Source organism: Panthera onca, chromosome A1, assembly GCF_046562875.1.
Source record: "Panthera onca isolate mPanOnc1 chromosome A1, mPanOnc1 haplotype 2, whole genome shotgun sequence".
In the NCBI taxonomy this organism is placed as follows: Eukaryota; Metazoa; Chordata; class Mammalia; order Carnivora; family Felidae; genus Panthera; species Panthera onca.
Window position 1 is genome coordinate 116,415,079 of NC_138339.1, and position 18,543 is coordinate 116,433,621.

Genomic DNA, 18,543 nt, shown 5'->3' on the forward strand with positions numbered 1-18,543 from the left:
TTCTCATCAGTCTTTTAATATATGGAAGGATTTGCTTCCCTCTTTGCAAAATGAAGAAATATCAGTATATTTTTAGTATCTCATCCAGCTTGAAAATTCTGATTCTGTAAACCTAACAAGCTAAAAATGGCTGATTATTTTTAACCCCTTCTCCCAGTCTGATTTCATCAGAATTCAGGAAAGCAGGCTATTAAGTGAAATTGGATCTTCTTTTCAAGTAAGCTAACTTTCAGTGCCCATATAGAAAAACGAGAGCTTTATTACTTCTCAATGATCAAGTCTGTGTCTCACGAATACATGTATAAATAATCTTAGACACTGATTCCTAAAGCTATGAAAAATACAGGTTCCAAGTCCTTACCTCCCAACTCAGTGGATCAGGTTACTGGAGGTGGAGGTGAGATGGAGGGGTGGGAGAGGTGGAAAGCAAGGACCAGTCTGTGTTTCTAACAGGCATACCAGGTGAGTCTGATGTCTCTCCGGGTACAGAAACTGCACCTCGTAATAGCATTATTTAAAAATGAGCAAGGGCCAGGTGCTCTTCTAAATCCATACGTCATGGTCTGTGTCCACTTTGATTTTCCTCTTAAGTTCCATTACACAGGGATCTTCCCTGGGCCTCATGTTATTCAACATTTTCTATAGCAAGTTGAAAAATAGAGAAGAGACACTTTCTCTCCATGGGTATCAACCCTGTTACCTACGTGAGGAACCGACAAGCAAAAGTACATTAGCATGGCCTGATACAAGGAAGCAGTTAAGCATATATGCCCAGAAAGTTTATGTCCTCATATAACCAACCTTCTGGCTTTATGCTTTCTTCCAAAAGAGTTTCTGTTCAGCCTGCCAGCCATCCTTTGTCTGCCAAGAAGGATGGTAATCCTGCAGAACATAGGAAAAAGACTGTGTCTCTTAAATTGAATGAAAATGTAAGGTGAAATGGGTGAGATTTTCTAGGACGAGGTAGGAATGGCCAGAGCATCAGAAAACGAATAGCCCTCCCCCACCAAGAATAATAAAGAAACAGGACACAAGTACTATGTGGTAATTAAGGGGAGAAAAATCAAAACTCATCAATACTAGTCAGAAAATGGGTAGGTTCGAACAGTCACATCATTAATGGCTTACCCTTACACGCCAGGGGCTGTTCTGAGCTATAGATACAGTAATCCTCAAAATGCCCCCTGTAAAGTAAGGGCTGCTTTTATTCCTTTCTTTACAGTTGGAGAAACAGTAGCACGGGAACTTCCAAGTCCGTAGAGCTACAATTGGCAAGATTAGTATTTGTACCCAGACCCTCACTCTAAAGGCTTTTAGCCACTTTTAAGCACCACGCTGCCTCCCAAAGGAGAGGGCATTACTGTCACTTTGTGAGCGCCATTTCTGTTTGTATATATAAGCAATCAGAGGTGTCTTCTGAAATGTGGGTGGTACTGCTGGGCTAGTGGGTTTTGAAATTACATTGTGCTCATCTCTCTACCTTTTCCCATTTTGTGTGACTCTTTGAGGGTTGTACAAGACTTAATTTGCTTTTCCTCCAGAGTAGCACATAACGGACACTTAGTAATTGTCTGTTGAATGAAAGATCATGATTATAAGTAATAAGGATATAGCAGATCAATGTGACAGGGAATCTGGGGAGTCTAAAATACGTATGGGAAAATGGCTGAGTAGTTTAGAGTTACAACTTCGAAGTTAGATATACTGTTAAATTTGGATCCTGCCATTTACAAGCTATGGCGTGGTAGCTTTAATCCACCTGAGATTAGGTTTCCTTGTCTGTAAAGTGGTTGTATTACCCACACCATGGTATTATAGTGAGAGAACTAAATGAGATTGTGCATATAAAGGACTAATTGCATCACTTGGAACATAGTTCAATCATCAGCAACTCTTAGCTGGTATTATTTTTAAAAGCTGGCTATCATGTTTACTGAATTTGTCAATATATAAGTTTGAAATTATAACCTCTAGCATTATCAAGTAGTTTACCACCTAAACCAGAACAAGTAGTTGCCGTTTCATCTCCTCTTTTCAGGGAGTAATCTAGATTTAAATAAGACATGCCTGGAAATTGATTAATGCCACTTTTATCTCCATAGCAGATGAGCTAGAAATAGGAAAAAAAAATCAGGGAGAAAAATGCTTGGCTTGTCTGCAGAGAGTAAAGGCATGCTACACACATAATCATAAAAATATTTTTCCTACTAAATTAAGGGTTTATATTCTGCTCTTAAACCCAAGACTAACTTAAAGTATATTTAAAGATATCCTCCTTAAAGTGAAGCGACTCATGCTTTTTTTCCCTTTAGCAATTACAATTACCTAAGTCATTTTTGTCAGTGATGATCTAGAAGCTGCTGAAGGCTCCCAAGAAGGCGCCCTTATTGCCTTACTGCTCTCAGTGGCTGCTAAGTAATGCAAGTCCGTGGATTATATTGGGACTTTTATCTTAAGGAGGGGAACCCCAGGTAGTTTTAGGAGATATCATCTGTCCATGCATTCTGTATATTTACTCGAAATAAGTAGGGTACCACAAATTCTTTCATATTAGTTATTTCGGGAGACAAAGGAAAGAAGAAAATGAGAGGAGTACAGAAATAGCTATCACTGGGTTGTTATATCCAGGTTACAATAACCCACTGAAAACCCTGTTCTTCTGAAGAGGGACAGTTTAATAAAGAACATAATAGAACCAGCTCTGTTCATTATGAAGTTTGGAAGACCAGACAGAAAACAGGTGATCATGATTCTTTGTCTACGTACTCTGGTTCCTTTTTTCTCTTTTTAATTTTTTTAAATGTTTATTTATTTTGAGAGAGAGAGAGACAGACAGACAGACAGAGACAAAGCACAAGCAGGGGAGGGGTGGCAGAGAGAGAGGGAAACACAGAATCTGAAGCAGGCTCCAGGGTCTGAGCTGTCAGCACAGAGCCCAACGCAGGGCTTAAACTCACGAACCACGAGATCATGACCTGAGCCGAAGTTGGAAGAGTAACCGACTGAGCCACCCAGGCACCCGTACCCTGGTTCCTTTTTAATGATTCCTGTGTCAGCCATGAACTCTTGAACCTGATAGCTCTGTATTTTCACTTCCTGTCTAGTAACATAAAACATATTAAAAGTCACATAATACTGTATTATTGTTCTGATCCAAAAAAAAAAAAAAAAAAACCTTTAAAAATATATACTGCAGTATAAGAACAGCCACAGGTCATTAGTTACAAATTCTCCATTAAAATATGCAAATGTTCATTTCTTATTTATAATTTTCAGTCTCTCCTCCCACCAAGGCCTGCAGGTAGCCTGTGGAAAACAGATGGCACCAGGAACTCTACTATATTTATTGTTTCAAATAAAGAATTTCGCTCCTTATTCTTTTATATTGGTAGGACAGGTCTGTAAGATGAATCATTGTATGCCAGTTAATCAGTCTTTCTTTATGTAGATGTATCTATTAGCCTTCATCTAGTCATATTAAGAATGTTTCCCTATCTGTCTTACATAGACTATTAAGAAAGCGTAGATAGGGCTTATGCTTTATCTTTGTATCTTCAATGTCTACAACAGTGTCTTATACATACTAGGTGCTAAATACATTTTACGTTGACATATGGACAAAAGGGTAGACAGATGAATGAGTAAATAGTTGGGTAAATTGAAAGCAGATTTATGACATGTTCGGTTGTAGCCCTTGATAGCATAGTAGTGTAATACAAAGATAAGTGTGTGATTTGTTCTTTATATGTCATTGGAGAATAACCTCAAGAATAAGTGAACAAAGGAAAGGATACATGAACAAATACCCCAACTTCCTAGTGGGGATACCCTACTAACTCAGTTCATTGTTTCTCCAGACACTCTTATAACTCACTCTCCACACAGCCACTGAGTCCGTTTTAGGAAACAAATCTAATCATGCCCCATTCCTGGGAAAGTATCATTATTAGGGGGAAATCCCAATTCCTTCATGTGGCCAACAGAGCCCTGTGTGATCTCACTGCAGACGGTCTCTTTGGGCTTTTTCTTGCTCTAGGATCTCCCTTGATGAGTCTTGCTCCCTTCTGCCTGCCACAGGGGTTTGCCCACACAGTCTTTGTGTGCATGGTACTTTCAACCCTGCTTTTTCTAGTAAACACCTACTCACTCATCCTTCAGAACTCAGCTCACTTGTGATTCCTGCAGGGAAATCTTCCTTGATTTCACTCCCAGCAACATTTCACGTGCATTTGGCTTGTTTTGGTTGTTGTTATTGTTGTTGCTGTTTTTAATTAATAATGCCTCTCTCCCTCATTGTATATAGGTTCATGAAGGCAGGGACCATACATGTTTTCTTCATCCTTGTAACCCCAATACCCAGATAGTGCCTAGCTTATAGTTGGCCATCAATAAATACTTCTTTTTTATTATTTTTATCTTTATTTTTATTTGCTTGAGTTTATATACTTATTTTGAGAGAAACAAAGAAGGGGTACACAAGCAGGGGAGGGGCAGAGAGACAGAGGGAGTGAGAATCCCGAGCAGGCTCCTTGCCATCAGCACAGAGCCCGATGCAGGGCTTGAACTCACAAACCATGAGGTCATGACCTGAGCCGAGGTCAAGAGTTGGGCGCTTAACAAACTGTGCTACCAGGTGCCCCAATCAATAAATACTTCTTAATGGTAGTGATGATATTATGGTAAGGAAGAGGAAGAGGTTATCTCTTTTGTGGTTGAAAGAGTACACTTCATATCTATTGTATTTAATAGAGTGATTCTACAAAATAAATACTATTATACTTCTCTAAACATTAATTTCTTAATATAAAAAATTAGCAAGTATTAGCATCTACTATTTTCCTAAGGATTAACTGATGTTATATAAGTAAAGCAACCAATATAGTACCTGGCACATAGAAAGACTCATTAAAAGCCAACTTCCTAGGACATAGCAAGCATTCTGTCCTGGATCATGCATTATGAGACATACTTGCATCTACTTGGGCCACATGTTTCCCACACCATGGTCAACTATTTAATATCCATTTGTACTGCCCATCTCAGTGTAAAATCAGGGACTCAGGGAAGCCTCCCCTGATCTTCTGACTTCAGTTACATTTCATTCAATATTTCCTGCCTTTCTCATGGGGCAGTTTCCTCATCTGTAAAATGGAGGCAATAATAAGAGCTATCTTTTATTGAATATTCTACCATATGATAAACTGTATATGAGGACTGATGGAATGCAAGGTGTCATGAAGGTCCTTAGGGGTCTGGATGGTACAGTTGGTTGGGTCATGGTGACCTTTATAGAGACACAGGAAGCAGGAAGAGGGCGTGACTGCTGTCCAGGATTTACAGTTACTTGTGATAACTAGAGATCAGGATGTGGCTACAGTTTGTTAATCAATACGCCTCTAACTATGTGGCCCGCAAATTAGGATCTAAATTACCTTCTAGCAGTTAGAAAACCCTCAAGAATGGTGAACATAAGTAGTCTGCCGATTGGACCCGACTAATATTCGCTAAGTGTCATCTATGAATCAACTGGCATGGTGGGTACTTGGATACTAGAGTCACAGGTCAGAAGTGACATCACTGTGCTCATTCCATTCACTTAGAGTCTGGTGGCAGGTAGTAAATTCTCAGAAATGATAGCTGCAATCGCTATTTTACAGAGGAGGAAACTAAAGCTCACTGAAATTAAGGAACCCACTGAAAAGAATCCTTGAGGTTCTGTAATATCAGCTTTCAGAACCAAGATGAATTTATATTCTATACAGTTTGAGTTATAGTGTACTGACCTTTAGTTGACTGAAAATTGGTCATCGATGGCTAGTGCTTCATGTATTCGGAATGCCCGTTTGAATAAATGTGGCTTTGCTCCTAGTTCCTTTACAGATACTCACTGTACAGAAATTTAGTATTCTGGGAAACTACAAGCCCCCTTTTTTTTTTAAACCAACATGTTTTTATTCAAATGATGGGCTTTTCTTCAGTTGTGACAGGCAGAAATGATGCCTGTGTGTTTTGAAACAGAATTTAGGATTTATCTCTGAGAATGTATAAATTGAAAGTTTGTAAGTAAAAGACTTTCTATGTTTACATATTTATTTTATATACACACATACATATACTATATACATATAGTATATATATTTGTATACATATAGTATATTTGTATATATATTATATAGAAACAGGCCAGGTTCTTAAATAGTACATGATAGCATGTCCTCTGTGCTGTCTTTGCCTGTTTGGAGGAAGAGATTATTATGTCCTTAACTTCTAACCAACTAAAAACCCAGACATAGAGACTTAAAGAGGAATAGGGATAGGAATCCTAATTGGCATAGTCCAGGGACGTACCTCTTTCAGGAAGATCACTGGAGCCAATGAAGAAACACTGTATGGCATAGTTCCCAGGTCAGGACCTCAGGGTGGAGACCATCTGGTACTGGATACAATTGTTGAGGAGGAAGTGTGACATAAAAGTAAGTCATTGAAGGGCATAGACAGACCTGCTTTTTAAAATCTTACATTTATATTTGGGGATATAATTCATTAGAGCTTCTTAAGGTATTGTCTTAGAAGGCCACAGAAGAAAAGGCAACAATCATAATTGCTAATATGTCAGGCCACTTATTATGAAACAAGAACTGTTAATTGCTTTCTGTGCATTATGTTGCAATAACCCTGAAAATAGATCATTCTGTTTTCTCACTTAAAATCAAAGTAATTAAGCTTAGAAACTTCATTGATGTAACTTAAAATCGTAGAGCTCAAAGAGGTGGTAAATAATTTTTTTTTTCTTTAGAAAAAAAAAAGAGCTTTTTTCCGGTTTCAGCCATGGACAGAAATGATGATTAAAGAATTTTCCCTTGTTTTACAGAGTAACCGAAAACATGGATAAGACCCCAGAAAGGCAAATGCCTCTAAACCTTCAAAGATGGCAGAAATGTTTACAACAGTGAGAGGGAGATCAAATGCTAAGAACTACCCTGTAGCCAGGACTACAACTGTGTATTTTAAAGCCATTATTCAAGGTTTCTTACTTGACAGTTCCTACATGACCCTGTTGAAAATCTACAATATATGCTGCATTTAATGAAACATGTATATGTCAAACCAGAAGAGAAGAAGTATAAACATATATTGTGTAAAGAAAAAAAATCAGCAATGGAAACAGTTTCAGCAGATCAAGGAAAGATGTGTCTTGGGCATGGAACCAAAGTTACAAAGAAACATTCTACCCCTGCTGTGCAGGGGAATCATTTTAATGTAACAATACACCCCATGGAAACTCTAGTCCCGAAATAAACATTTTAAAAAATCAAAACAAACAAACAAAAAACAAGGGAGGGTGGGGAATGAAGCACGAGGAATACCTATGAGGAGCTATTTACAATAAAATGTTTCATTTGAAAAGTCTGGTTTCTTACTACAGGGATTTGCTTTTTGTCTTTATTGTTGTTTAAAACTCAGGAACAGAGACATCTACAGTGTGAATGGGAAGAAAAGCAGTCTCCCGTTGGTCTTTCTGCAAAAGGTGAAGCTTGTGGAATGCATTCCACAGATGACAGAGGATCACAGTGAGCCCCAACTAAACTGGCAACGAGGCGAGGCAAAGGACCTCGGCAAATGTAACATAATAAAAGCAGATCTGATGCTTCCCTGGCCTTCTGTCACATCTGTGTTCCTCCACGAACAGACTGATCTCATTGCTATCGAAAATTAAGAAGACGATGCTCTAAATCACAAGCTCCCTGACGTAGTTCTTTTTCGAATGCCAACGTCTATAGGGAACACGGGCCAGAGAGCATCTTTGAATCCATTTCTAAAATACCGGTTTTCAAATGGCTGCTTAAAATGCCTGCAAATAAATATGTTATACGATTTGAGTAAAAACACACAATAGAGGCGATAAGTAAACTTCTACCAACAGTTGAGTTTGCCACAGAGATGTGAATATTAAATAAAATGATGATTATTTTTTAAAGTATCCTGATATGCCTAGAGCATTCTGACCTCTTGTCATTTAGACTGATAACATTTTTTCCCCCAGAGAGCTGACCACAGCAAGACAGCTCTACTTTTTTTATACAGAAGCAACATATGTTATGATAAGGTCATTTTCTACCAGAGGCAATTAGAAGACTGGTACTTTTCCTAAGTTATGTAATACTTAGTCTTGGATTCAGCTCTGAGAGCCAATAAATGTTCCTGAAACCTAATTTTACACCTCATTGTCTGTAGATAACAAAACAGCCTCAATTTTTCAAATTGTCAAGGTTTTATTTACAGGGCTAGATCTCCCATGCCTAAAGAATGTGTGGGGAACCAGAAACTCTTTCTATGAAATGCTACACAAATCCTTCCAGACATGAGTTCAGTATCTTATTCTTTGGTTTTAGCACTGGCATTTTCAAAGCCAGAACAATAACTGAAGAATAGGCAAGAAAGGCTAGAATGCTGGGGTCCCACTTTTTGTCCTTATATTTACTGCTGATCCAGGTATCTTTGGCCCAGTCACTTAACCTCTCTGTGCCTCAGTTTCCTCATCTGCAAAATGAGGTTAAATGCTTTTTCATAAAGTTGTTTTTTTTTTTTTTGCAATTCTCGAACAAGAGGTGCTTAAAGTAGCACAAAGTGCTTTGTAAAATTATGACTGCTGTATTATTTGACTTTCTTATATTGTTGAGAAAGAGTCCCCTGTGTCATAAAATAGTGCTTCCATCTGGTTAAATCTAAGCACTGCAGCACTGAAGCTTTCCCATCAAACTACCTGGGATATTGCTAGCAATAAAGGTTGAGAGATCCAGAGCCAGGATCTCTGATAACCTATAGTAAATAGATCATCTCATGCTTTTGAACAAGATAGAAGAATATCATCTCACTGATAAGCATCTCCTAGCTCTCTTTATTGCATATGCATGCCATGATACCAAACTTCACTTTTATCTTAGGAGAGCCAACTATGAAATTAAGGCTTGGAGTAAACCGATAGTTATCACATAATTAGTCTGATTATCCCTTTAATTTTGGGGAGATGTACAGTAATATATCCTACTGGGAATATACAAAATATCCTTCTGCTGGATTCTGTATTCAACTAGGTAGTTTCTACGCTAAATATGAACAGCACATTCATTGTGCAGACAATGTAAAAGAAGGTGCCACTACCGTCTGTGACCCAGCCCTTTCAAGTCTCAAAATATATGGAGGAGGATAAATTATTCTTCCCAGTCTTTGACTTCTGTCTTCCGTTGCTCTTTATTGGCCATTCCAGGGTCCATCTGAGCAAATTCATACTCCATCTGCTATATCATACCTACTTTCTTTCTCTTCATCTTGCTTTTTCCACCAAGAAACTTTATATTAAATTTTATATCTAAACACTGACTTTGGTTTAAATGATCAGAAACATTTGTAAACTAGTGTGGCTTGATCATGTACCTTATCTGTTATAAATCTGATTGTATCACACACACATTAAATCATACAAGAACAATACAGGTAGGATGACCATCTAAGCAGCTTTTGATGTTTTTAGGGTGAATGCAAAAGGAGAGATTCTTTGTTTAACATTCAAGAGATGAGCAAAGTTCTCTAGATTTTAGGCTAAATGGTGATATTTTACCAAGTCTTACTTCTGATCCTCATAATTAACATATCTTTGAATGAGGCTGAATATTTTGGTAGGTACATCTCTCTGTTACTCAACAATTACAAAAAATTTAACAAAATTGTAAATGTGTGTTTCACTCATGGATCCACAGAAATGAATTATATTTAAATGAATGCTTCCCTTGCAGATAATGTTTAGCAACAGTAAAGAGTGTCTCATTAGTAATGAAGAGGCTTACTGTGGCTGAACTTCTTAAAGAGAGTACATAATCCCCACTTTGATCTTTAATTTCTGCATCTTGACTATCCTGACACATTTGGCCAACGAGTTAGTAACAGAACAGCGTTCTTCAGGGCTCATTTGCCTAATCTTTCTTAACAAAGTATTCATCTCTTGGAAAATTAAACATAACTTATAATATTAAAAAATAGTTTGCCCTAAAATGAAAGTCCCACTCTGGCACAGTTATTCATGGCAGGAAAATTTTCATGAGGAAGGAAAAACAAAATCAAAAATTATTTGGCTATACTAGAAAGCATCTATTACTAATTTGACTGTCTAACCTTTTTTTTTTGGTCACCCACATTTTATTTTAGGAAACACTAGAATGTGCTGAAAATAAGTATCAGATCCCTTTTAACCTATGTCATATAAATGAAATCATTGCCAATAGGGAGGTTGTAGAGGTGGAAGAATAAATTTTGCTTTGATCTTTCTGCCATTCACAAATAAGCGTTCACATAGGTTGCCTGATTCTTCAGGAGGATAGAAATGATGTAGAGGGCTCATCAGTCATCGCTGGAGTAGAAAGGGGACATTCATTCTCTGGTAATATAGAAGATACAATTTTGCCAAATAATTTTTGCTACAGTATTTTTTGCAACTAGTTTTTGTTTAAATCTTTGATAAACTTGTTCCTTTTTGCGTATTTATTGTCGCCTTTTTCTGTAAACCCACTGTGTGATTCACATGTTGAATGTCTTCAATGTAATTCAAAAGTTCATTGTTTCAAAATGAAGTGTTTTTTAAAAACTGCCTAGGTTTTCATGGGAGCTGTAAAAATAATATTTATAATTTGTGTTGATGTTTAAATAATTGGATCATGTGTGTTATGTTACACCGAAATAGATGGACAGCATAGCCATTTTATTTTCTAAATATTGCATTTTTTTGATCTGTCAAAGAGTGGCACTATATATGTACATATATACACATATATACAGTATACGTATGGTGTATGTATACAACACATTATCTACTATATTGAAAAAGCTCAATATAACATCTGAGAGATCAGTAATCAAAGCAAACCTTAGACGATTATTTATGTCATGAGTTCATGCTTTCAGGATGGGCCCGAGCCTTTCCTTAAGTGGACTTCTCCTTTCTAAAAGGAAAAACAGTAGGTCACAAGGTCTTAAAGGACAAAAGCTTCCATTCTGTTCAACCGCCTTGTCACTTCTATATAATATATTACCTTGAGACTGAATTTCAGGTGTATTGGCAAGAGGATTCAGACATAACAGAAGGGTGGAGTTGATCCTGTGATTTCATTTTAGTACTGGGCCGGGCAGATTCACATTCCTTTGTTGCCTTTAATTTGGTAGTTCAGTTCTTCCTAAAGAAACCTCTTGTTGAAGGTCCAAGTCCAATGTTTAATCAAGTTACTAAAGATCTACTTCAAGGAGCAATGTGACAAAAATAGAAGGATTATAATTTGCTATATTCAACCTAATGTATCATACTCAGAGATGCAGGTGACCGACTGGGTGAAGTTCCCTGATTTTGTATTTGTGTTTTCTCATTGAGATCTTTGCATCTGTGCTTGTATTTCCATCCTTGTTATATCAAAGTTCTGTAGGATGGAGGTGGTGTAGCTAAAGAAGTTTGTGTCCAACTTTGCCTACAATCAAGATTCTACAAACTTGCTAAAGTGTGGGTGATGCAATTTCCCAAAAGCACATCCTCAGCATCCAATAGTAACAGCAATCACTTACCTTTGATTGACATCTCACAAAATGTGCCTATTTTTTCCCCATTAACTATAGTAACTTCTTACAATGAGACAGATCAAAATCCAAACACTTTTATAAATATGTACATATATGCGCATATATATTCTGTACATAGTATGATGGTGTGAGCACTTACTAGATGTGTACTTCTGTCCTAGGACTGAGGACTTCAGGAAGGGGTTTTTCTGATGCTGCTAGGTAACTCATATTTTGGGTTAGCATCTGGTGTCTGTGCTCTCCTCCTTCCCTGCCTCTTCTCCTTCCTCCCCTACCTTCAGTTCACTATCACGATTCCCTGTTGTTGACTGAGGCAAAGAACTACTGATTGGTTTTCCAATTACTCAGGCCGGGAACCAGCCTTGTAGTGATGCCACTGGTTTTCTAGAAAGAGCAACAGAAAGTCCAGTATGATCTACAGCATTAATATTATCCCACAGTCCCATTATTTTTTCAGCTAAAAATCTCGTTCCAAGAAGGGTTTATGCGTGTTTTAACCTTCAAGATACAATTCTTTGGGGACTCAAGTAGAGAGCCAGTGTATTTGAATACATGATTCCCCAGATGCCTACTGTACTAATGTGGCCAGGGGACCAATTTCTCAGAGCTTTCATCCAATCAACTGCCTCATTTGGGGTTCTTTATCTCCATCTCATTAGCATGACTCCATATATTGGTTCAGTGCTTGTTTATTAATGCGAGAGAAATATAAATTGACTGAGTTTCACCAGGATGATCCCTCTGAAGTACACTGAACATGTACATGTAATGTATGTATTACCGTAGAGATGGGAATCAATTTATTGTATGTAAAGTTTTATGAATGGTTATTTTATAATTTATGTATTTAATATAGGAATCAATGAGCTCTGGTGTTTTAGTTTATATAAAAATAAAACAAGCTGCATTTTTTAAAACTTTATCTTGCATCGTTCATAGGTTTTTGTTTTTGTCTTGTTGTGCTTAACTGTATTTTGAAAAACAGGTTCAAACAAATCAGAGCTATCGGTATAATGACAGTGATCAAGGATAGGAAACATTTTTCTCCTCATGTGTTCACTCTGAATTTTTATTGCACCTGTCAGGAGCACTGTGGTGAAGAATCGAAGGCAGAATTTACACTTCTGAGGAGGGAACAATGATCATTCAGCATGCCTGCTCTGAGTGTAACTTGGGAGAGAATCTTAACCGGTATTTGCCATCCTTATTCCAGATATTTCTTTTCCTTTATCCACCGCCTTTGTTCCCTATTGTACAGAGTCACTAGATGTAGCAAGTTAACAAGTATGTATTATGTGAGCATCCATTATGTACCCATCCTTATGGCCTGGTATGTATGGGGCTACCCTCAAAGAGCTTATAGTTTAATGTGGGAAACAACCCATGTATGCATCAAACAAAGAACCAAGATGGCACAATATGAGGTACAATTTTGTAGGTCATTGTTAAGAACCACTAAAACTAATAATGGTATTTGGGGGTGGGCTTCAAAAACCCCCTTTTTTCAGTTGTATTCCGTTATTTTTAACTGCAGCAAACTTTAGTTGACTTAAGTGCTTAAGCAAAAAGCATTGCTCATCAGTTCATTACAACCTTCTGTTACTCTTTTCTAGGAACCATCTGTGTGCCGTGTCAAACCATTAAAACAGAGAAAACTAAAACAAAGCCCCAGCCCTCAAGACATCACAATCTGCATTGTTTGCTGAAGGCTTACAACTGACTGAACCTCTTTGAGAAAGGTACCAAGCATGTCAATATTCTAGGAAATTGGCCGTTATTGTTATGGATCCTATCTAATTTTATAAATGAAAAGCTCTGTTTTGATGAACTTTAATTCTGATACATAACTCAACTATGCCATCATGTCAGCAACTCAACTGACTTCTCCTAGCTCATGAAGAGAGTACCCCACTGTCTCCTGGAGATAGTGCAGGGGATGGGAGACACTTCCTACTACAGTGCCTGGGAGATGAGTGAACATCTACACAGAGGGATCCCTCTGAGGATACAGCGCTGCCTCTTACCTCCAGGTGAGCAACTACAGTCACACAAGTGCAGATATTTAGACAAATGCTTGCCTACCTCCTGGCTAAAGATCTATGCCAAATGGCTGACGGAGCATGCTTATTTTATTTAAGGAACTTTGTAGTTACATATGGAATGTGAGGTTGAATTATGAAGGGTTTTTTGCTCACTCAAAATACTTCAAATAAAAATCTGTTTTTGACAAATACGTTCTATGTGAATATAGAACCTTTTGATCAAAAGGTTCAGTAACAAATAGTCACTGGTAATCTGTGCCTGTAATTACTCTAAAATTTTGAGAACAAGGGCCACTACATGTATGTTATCCATCTGAAGCTCCATATGACACTTTGTTTTTTTTAGAATTGAGGAGGAGGAGGAAAAACAAAACTAAATAAGAACCACCTCAGGAACAGAATTTTTATTCCTTTATAAAGACATAATTTACTGTGCAAATTATTTTACCCTACCTAGAAATGCACGAACAAATCTAAAATTTAATTATGGCATCCTATCAATTCTTTCTGTTTTTTTTACTTTATTGATTTTATTGTTTTGCCTTTAATTTAGCCTGTAATCTATACCACCTCACATCTATTTTTATACAGCACAGGATATAAATTGAAAAATTTTCAAATGCACATTAAATATTCTAAGAGCTACTATATGAAAGTATGTAGAAAAATATCTTAAATAAGAATAAGACAAAATGATGAGTGTGTATCTTTATAATTTCACCTTGGAGGGGTTTCAAACATGCTAGCTAGAAGGTAATTTGGGGCGCCTGAGTGGCTAGGTCAGTTGTGTGTCTGACTTCAGCTCAAGTCATGATCTCACAGTTTGTGAGTTCGAGAGCCCCGCATTGGGCTTGCGCAGCCCTGGATCCCTGTCCCCCTGGCTCTCTGTCCCTCCCCCACTCACGCTCTGTCTCAAAAATAAATAAACTTAAAAAAAAAGAAAGTTATTTGACCTCGGGGAAATGCAACAATTGATGAGAGTACACATGTATAGTCACAGACTTAGAGAAAGTTCATAAGGTGTGACCTATATTTTTTATTTCTGCTTTATAGAGAAGAAAAACCCAAAAATTAGGTTTTTGTCCTGTATACAAATTAACTTGTCTGGTTTCCAACCTACTGTCTTCAAATCAGCCTATCTTTTCCCATTCTTCAAACTTTTCATGAACCAGCTTAGTTGTTCTGCTGGTTTCTTCCTTCCTTCCTTCCTTCCTTCCTTCCTTCCTTCCTTCCTTCCTTTCCTTCCTTCTTTCTTTCTTTCTTTCTTTCTTTCTTTCTTTCTTTCTTTCCATCTTTCTTTTTTTAATTTGCATCCAAGTTAGTTAGCATATAGTACAATAATGATTACAGGAGCAGAACCCAGTGATTCATCATTTATACATAACACCCAGGGCTCATCCCAACAAGTGCCCTCCTTAATGCCCATCAGCCATTTGGCTCATCCCTCACCCACCTCCCCTCCAGCAGCCCTGTTTGTTCTATTTAAGGTTCTCTTATGGTTTGCTTCCATCTCTGTGTTTATTTTATATTTACATTCCACCCCCTATGTTCATCTGTTTTGTTTCTTAAATCGCAAATATGAGTGAAATCATATATTTGTCTTTCTGTGACTTATTTCACTTAGCACCATACACTCTAGTTCTGTCTACATTGTTGCAGATGGCAAGATTTCATTCTTTCGGATCGCCAACTAATACTCCATTGTATATATATATACCACATCTTCTTTATCCATTCATCTGTCAATGAGCATCTGGGGTCTTTCCATACTTTGGCTATTGTCGATAGTGCTGCTATAAACGTGGGGGTGCATGTGTCCCTTCGAAACAGCACACCTGTATCCCTTGGATAAATGCCTAGTAGTGCAATTGCTGGGTCGTAGGGTAGTTCTATTTTTAGCTTTTTGAGGAACCTCCATACTGTTTTCCAGAGTGGCTGTACCAGTTTGCATTCCCACCAGCAGTGCAAAAGAGATCCTTTTTCTCTGCATCCTTGCCAACATCTGTTGTTGCCTGAATTGTTAATGTTAGCCATTCTGACAGTGTGAGGTGGTATCTCATTGTGGTTTTGATTTGTATTTCCCTTATGATGAGTGATGTTGATTGGTTTCTTTAATTAATGAAGTACATAACATTTAGACATATGTTCATTTATTCTTATGAGAATAACTTTCTAAAGTTTATTTATTTCTTTTGAGAGAGAGTGTGCATGTATGGGACAGAAAGAGAGAGAGAGAGAGAGAGAGAGAGAGAGAGAGAGAGAGAGAGAATCCCAAGCAGGCTCTGCACTGTCCGTTGAAAGCCTGATGTGGGGCTCAAACTCCCAAACCATTGAGATCATGACCTGAACCAAAATCAGAAGTCGGGCACTTAATCAACTGAGCCACCCAGGTGCCCCGAGAATGACATTAAAAAAACTTTTTTTAATGTTTATTAAAAAAATTTTTTAATGTTTATTTTTGAGAGAGAGAGAGAGAGAGAGAGAGAGAGAGAGAGAGAGAGACCGAACACTAGTGGGGGAGGGGCAGAGAGCGAGAGAGGGACAGAATCAGAAGCAAGCTCCAGGCGCTGAGCTGTCAACACAGAGCCCGACACAGGGCTTGAAGTCATGAACTGCGAGATCACGATCTGAGCTGTAGTCAGACACTTAACTGACTGAGCCACCCAGACCCCCGAGAATGACATTTTTAACAATTTGATAAGAGTGTTTTTTCAAAAGGCATTTTAAGGGATATTGAGACAAGATATGGTCCTTGTTGTCAATGAACTTGTAGGAAAATAAGACAGATCAGGCCGAGAAACAATGAAACAGAAATCAATCCAGGATGATGAAAAGCCATGAGGATACCACAAACCAGTAAGTGTCCTGAGTTAATTTTTCATTCCAGAACTGCTCTTTCTCATGTTCCCCCAACTCAGTGAGAGATTCTAGATGAAATCATGGATCCATGGCCTTAATTCTCTCCTATTTTTCCCTGACCCTCAGCATCGAATCCTTCCCAAGTTCCAGTGAGCTTCGTTTTCCTACCTGTCTTCTGTTCTTCATCACTTCTATTAGGAGTTTCCACCTGAACTCCTGCAGCAGCTTCTTAGTTAAATTAACTGTCCAGTTATGCCGTCTTTAAATCTACACTACTGGGGCACCTCGTTGGCTCAGTCAGTGCAGCACAAGACTTGTGATCCTGGGGTGGTAAGTTCAAGCCCCACATTGGGCGTAGAGCTAAAACCATCTGATAAAAACACAATGAATATACCTACTTGTTTCCAGTTTGATTTAATGTGCAAATCAGACCAGGTTGTTCACATTAAAATCCTATCTTGGGGGCACCTGGGTGGTTCAGTTGGTTAAGTGTCTGACTTCGGCTCAGGTCATGATCTCACAGTTTGTGAGTTCAATCCCCACGTCAGGCCCTGTGCTGACAGCTCAGAGCCTGGAGGCTGATTCAGATTCTGTGTCTCCCTCTCTGCACCCCCCACCCCCTGACACTTGCACTCTGTCTCTCAAAAATAAATAAATGTTAAAAAAAATTTTTAAAAAATCCGTCTTGGGAGGTGCCTACATGGCTCAGTTGGTAAATATCTGACTTTTGATTTCAGCTCAGGTCATGATCTCATGGTTCATGAGATCAGGCCCCGAATCAGGCTGTGCACTGACAGTGAGGAGCCTGCTTGGGATTCTGTCTCTCCCTCCCTTTCTGACCACCCCCTCCTCACACATGCTCAGTCTCTCAGAATAAATAAATAAACTTTGAAAAATAAAATCCTTTCTTGGTTTCCCATGCCTTCCTTGGGTTAACTCTCAAATGCTTATTGAACTAAACACATGACATAAACCTGGGAGTGGGACCTGGGGTAAGACACTGCAGACAGCAGAAGGCTGCTATTTTATCTAACCAAACTCCAGAAAATAAGGCTCACATTGTCTCCTCAGCATGGCCATGTATGCCCTGGATAAATCCTATCCATAAAGACTCTGCTGAGCCATGATCTTCTTCGAGAGAATGAACAAAATAGCCTTTGTTCTTCCGAAGCATTAGTGTTAACCTAGCTTGTCATTTACCATGTATATTACTTGTTCTGTTTGACCCCCACCATACCCCCAATTAAATCTGAGTTATCTGAGGGCAGAGAATAAGCCTTTTCCAACTTTCGGTCCTGTGCATGTCACATAATTCCTACTACCTAGTCAAGTCTCACTAAATTATTCTGTTGTTTATGTATGGAACTATGGAGGGAGGAATCGCTTTTTGTTTGGATGATCAAAGGCTCCATGAAGGTGGAAATAGGTAAATTGGGCCATTTTTTGGAAAGTTATTTTGTTGTAGTTTCTGGGTTTTTCTTATTTCCTTATTTTTTCCATTTTTTTTTTCTTTTTCCCTCTTTTCCATTTGCAAGAAGAGTTTTATTCCGTAAAACAAAAGCTCTTCAAGGGTGCCTGGGTGGCTCAGTGGGTTAAGCATCTGTCTCTTGGTTTCTGCTCAGGCCATTATCTCACAATTCATGAGTTGAAGCCCCACATCAGGTTCTGTGCTGACAGTGCAAAGCCTGCTTGAGATTCTCTCCCTCCCCCACCCTGCCCTCCCCCCACCCCATCTCAAAAAAAAAAAAAAAAAATTAAAAAAAATTTTTTAAAAAGCTCTTAAAAAAAAAACTAAACAGAAAGCCACATTTCCCTGCTCGCTTCACCTTAACTCCCCCTGTATTTTACTATCTGACCACAGGAGGGGAGCATTTGTCCGGAAGCCCAGCAAAAAGTGTTAGCTCAAGGAAAATGTGAAGCAGATCTTAGGGAGTATTTTGTGTCCCTGGGTTTTGTGTTTCTCTTGCACACATCCATGGGAAAGCAGTAATCTAAATAGAAGCAATGCCTTGTCCACTCTCCT

At 38.3% G+C, this 18,543-nt stretch overlaps 1 protein-coding gene across 4 annotated transcripts in view; it reads left to right on the forward strand.

Annotated features, from left to right (window-relative positions):
• JAKMIP2 (janus kinase and microtubule interacting protein 2) overlaps positions 1–12,507 on the forward strand; it is a 179,320-nt gene extending 166,813 nt beyond the window's left edge. For 3 of the 4 annotated variants that reach the window (XM_060635793.3, XM_060635795.3, XM_060635797.3), the window contains one exon: positions 6,872–12,507. Coding sequence is in view for 1 of the 4 variants with exons in the window: in XM_060635795.3 (XP_060491778.1) it covers positions 6,872–6,892 (21 nt within the window). In the remaining 3 variants the exon portion in view is untranslated. The remainder of the gene's footprint in view (positions 1–6,871) is intronic. The other variant, XM_060635794.3, reaches the window with a different exon arrangement.
• Positions 12,508–18,543: the final 6,036 nt, after the last annotated feature.